General features: G+C 43.7%; 1 protein-coding gene across 1 annotated transcript in view; it reads right to left on the bottom strand.

Moving 5' to 3' along the window:
- bco2b (beta-carotene oxygenase 2b) overlaps nucleotides 1-1,985 on the bottom strand; it is an 11,341-nt gene extending 9,356 nt beyond the window's left edge. The window contains exon 1 of the mRNA XM_063207423.1: nucleotides 1,876-1,985. Within this exon, the coding sequence (XP_063063493.1) occupies nucleotides 1,876-1,908 (33 nt within the window). The 5' untranslated portion in view covers nucleotides 1,909-1,985. The remainder of the gene's footprint in view (nucleotides 1-1,875) is intronic.
- Between the last annotated feature and the right edge of the window lie 476 nt (nucleotides 1,986-2,461).

The following is a 2,461-nucleotide window of genomic DNA, read 5'->3' as shown; positions in this document are numbered from 1 at the left end:
GAACACACTCACAATATCCTTTTTATTTATTTTTTTAGGAAATGACTTCAAGGCCCACTTGGAATACCTTGGTCCCGCCAGTTGACCCCGGCCCAAGATTTTAGAGTCACTGGCCGTTTCATGCGTTGTCACAGCTTTTTACTGGAATAAACAAAGACTGACATTTTAACCAAGAAGTGACTACAGACCCCTTTTCTGACATGTGTCAATGACGTAATGCATCAGTGAAGTAATGTTTTTGCTTGAGTTTGTTTTTCTGTAATTTTTGTGGCCATGTGATAATGATGCACACATGATCTCCAAGGTCAAGACCTTATACAACACCACAGCATTAGCCAAGAAATGGAGATAAATATAATAGCAAAAAGTATAATACATAAAAGATATTATCCACATCATCACAGGGAAAATCCAGTAAGCGAACTATTTTTGACATTGAGAGCAATGTCTTTGTGTTCTTGGTTGGGGATGTTTGTTTTCTCATCTCAAAATATCCTCTAACTAAAGTGCTGTTTGTGTTGAAACAGCTTCAAGGGATGGTTGGGGGCTTTCCTAGTGAGGCTGGAGGCAGGGACGGATTATGAGTCCATGGGCCCCTGTGACAACAAGAAAGCGCCCCCCCTGGAATCATGAGGTTCCAAAAGTTTTGGGTGTTTAGTTAGAGAGCCTTCTTTGTTGGGAGTTTGGGGGTTTCTCTCCCACGAAAGTGTGAAAATATACATTAGATAAAAGGGCAATTTTAACACAATTTGAGAACATGAATATAGACTAATAATGAAGACTTGGGCTTCAGGGTCTCCTTGACTCTTGGGCCCCTGGGCCTTGTCCCGGTAGGCCTGTGCAGTTATCTGTTCTGTTGATGCTAAATGAAAGAGCATCTCAGTAGCTGGCGTGGAACCCCCTGTTCCAGAAAAACAACATGGTGATTTCAGCCCTCTACAGTGAATGTCCCTCGTTGACCTGAACTTTGTAGAAACTTTGTTTTGTGGGTGTGGGTGTGAGTGTGGGTGTACCTGTGTGGGTGTGTGTGTTCCTGTGCAACATGGTATCATAAAAGTAAGTAAGATAACACGCCGATTTGAACTGTCTATTGCGTTTGTGCACTATGCCTTTGGACGTTGACCCGTTTAGGTTGAGGAATGGTTTTGGTCAGGCGCAGTTGCCACAATTTCACCATTTCCCTTGCTTGTTTTGCTGTTCTTGGCAAAGGTAAAGCAGCAGAAAAGTTGCTTTACTGACAGGTTTGGGTTAGGCATAGTTTTGGTCAGGGCACCGCAGAGCATTTTCGTGTTTGCCAACAGAAAATCACAGCGGCAACAGAAATTTGCCTACACGGTGGGAAAACTGTATGTACCAGGTCACGTGACAAAAGTGCTTTCTCGCTGTGTTGAGGACCATGTCTTAACTTGCTAAACGCGGAATGCACTGGCATGAAATAAATATGCCTTTACATGATGCCAGTCTGTCATGCGTGTGCGTGTCTGTGACAGTCACTGTGCTGTGCAGAGTCATGCCCCAGCCTTCACCTTCCATTAAACCCTGCTGTGCGTGTGTGTGTGTGTGTGTGTGTTTGTGATGGATCTGCCGCTTTATGATTTTTACCTTTGAGTTTATCAGGTCACAACGTAAAAAAAACAGTCAGAAAGAGGTCACATAGGCATTGCTATGCTCAGTGCACCTTTCCCTTCTATTCTCCTCACCTTACTTTCACTCCTGCCCACAGATAAGATTAGGGTCCAAATGGAAACCATGGCAACATCCCATCAAATGTCAGCCATGGGGCCAATAGCTTGCTAAGTAGGGTTTTTATAGGGTGCCAATCTAAAGTTGGAGTAGGTGCTATCTAGGGTGCCATCTAAAGTTGGTGACACCTACTGTAGGGTGTGAGTTCATCTTCGTCCTCTTCATCCTTGGGCTTCTGGTCCTGTCTCTGTGGAGAAAATGAACTTTCAAAAAGTCAAAAAATGCGCTGTTACGTCCTTGGGGGTACCCTGTGGTTTACTACTTCTTCTCTTGGTTGTTGCTAATCATGTTTACAGGTGTGGCTGATTGGCTTTCATCAGAGAATCTCTAACAGGGAGAATGTTCCGTCTGATTGGTTCCCATTGTAGCCAGTTAGCTTTGCATGCATACTGCAGTAACTATGGAGTGTCCACTAGTTGGCGAGCGTCGGTAAGTCCTTCATGTGGGAAAATGTATGGAATGGAAAGGGGAACCCATATGGTAAATACACTGCTACTGCGATTTCCAGTCACAAATATCATCAACAAAACTTTCCTGGTAGCACTATGACTGTTGTTTAACAATAGGCTGTATTGACAAATCGTTCAGGTGTGTAGTTTTACAGCAGGTTAGAAGATTTCAACCTGTAGGCCTACTCGCTAGCATCCCGCTAATGTTTATGGGTTTGGCCCCATAAAAATTGAGCTTTGTGACCCAGTATATAATAATCTAGTGGCGC

This window comes from Engraulis encrasicolus, chromosome 9, assembly GCF_034702125.1.
Source record: "Engraulis encrasicolus isolate BLACKSEA-1 chromosome 9, IST_EnEncr_1.0, whole genome shotgun sequence".
Taxonomy (NCBI): Eukaryota; Metazoa; Chordata; class Actinopteri; order Clupeiformes; family Engraulidae; genus Engraulis; species Engraulis encrasicolus.
This window is presented reverse-complemented; position numbering and strand designations above follow the sequence as displayed.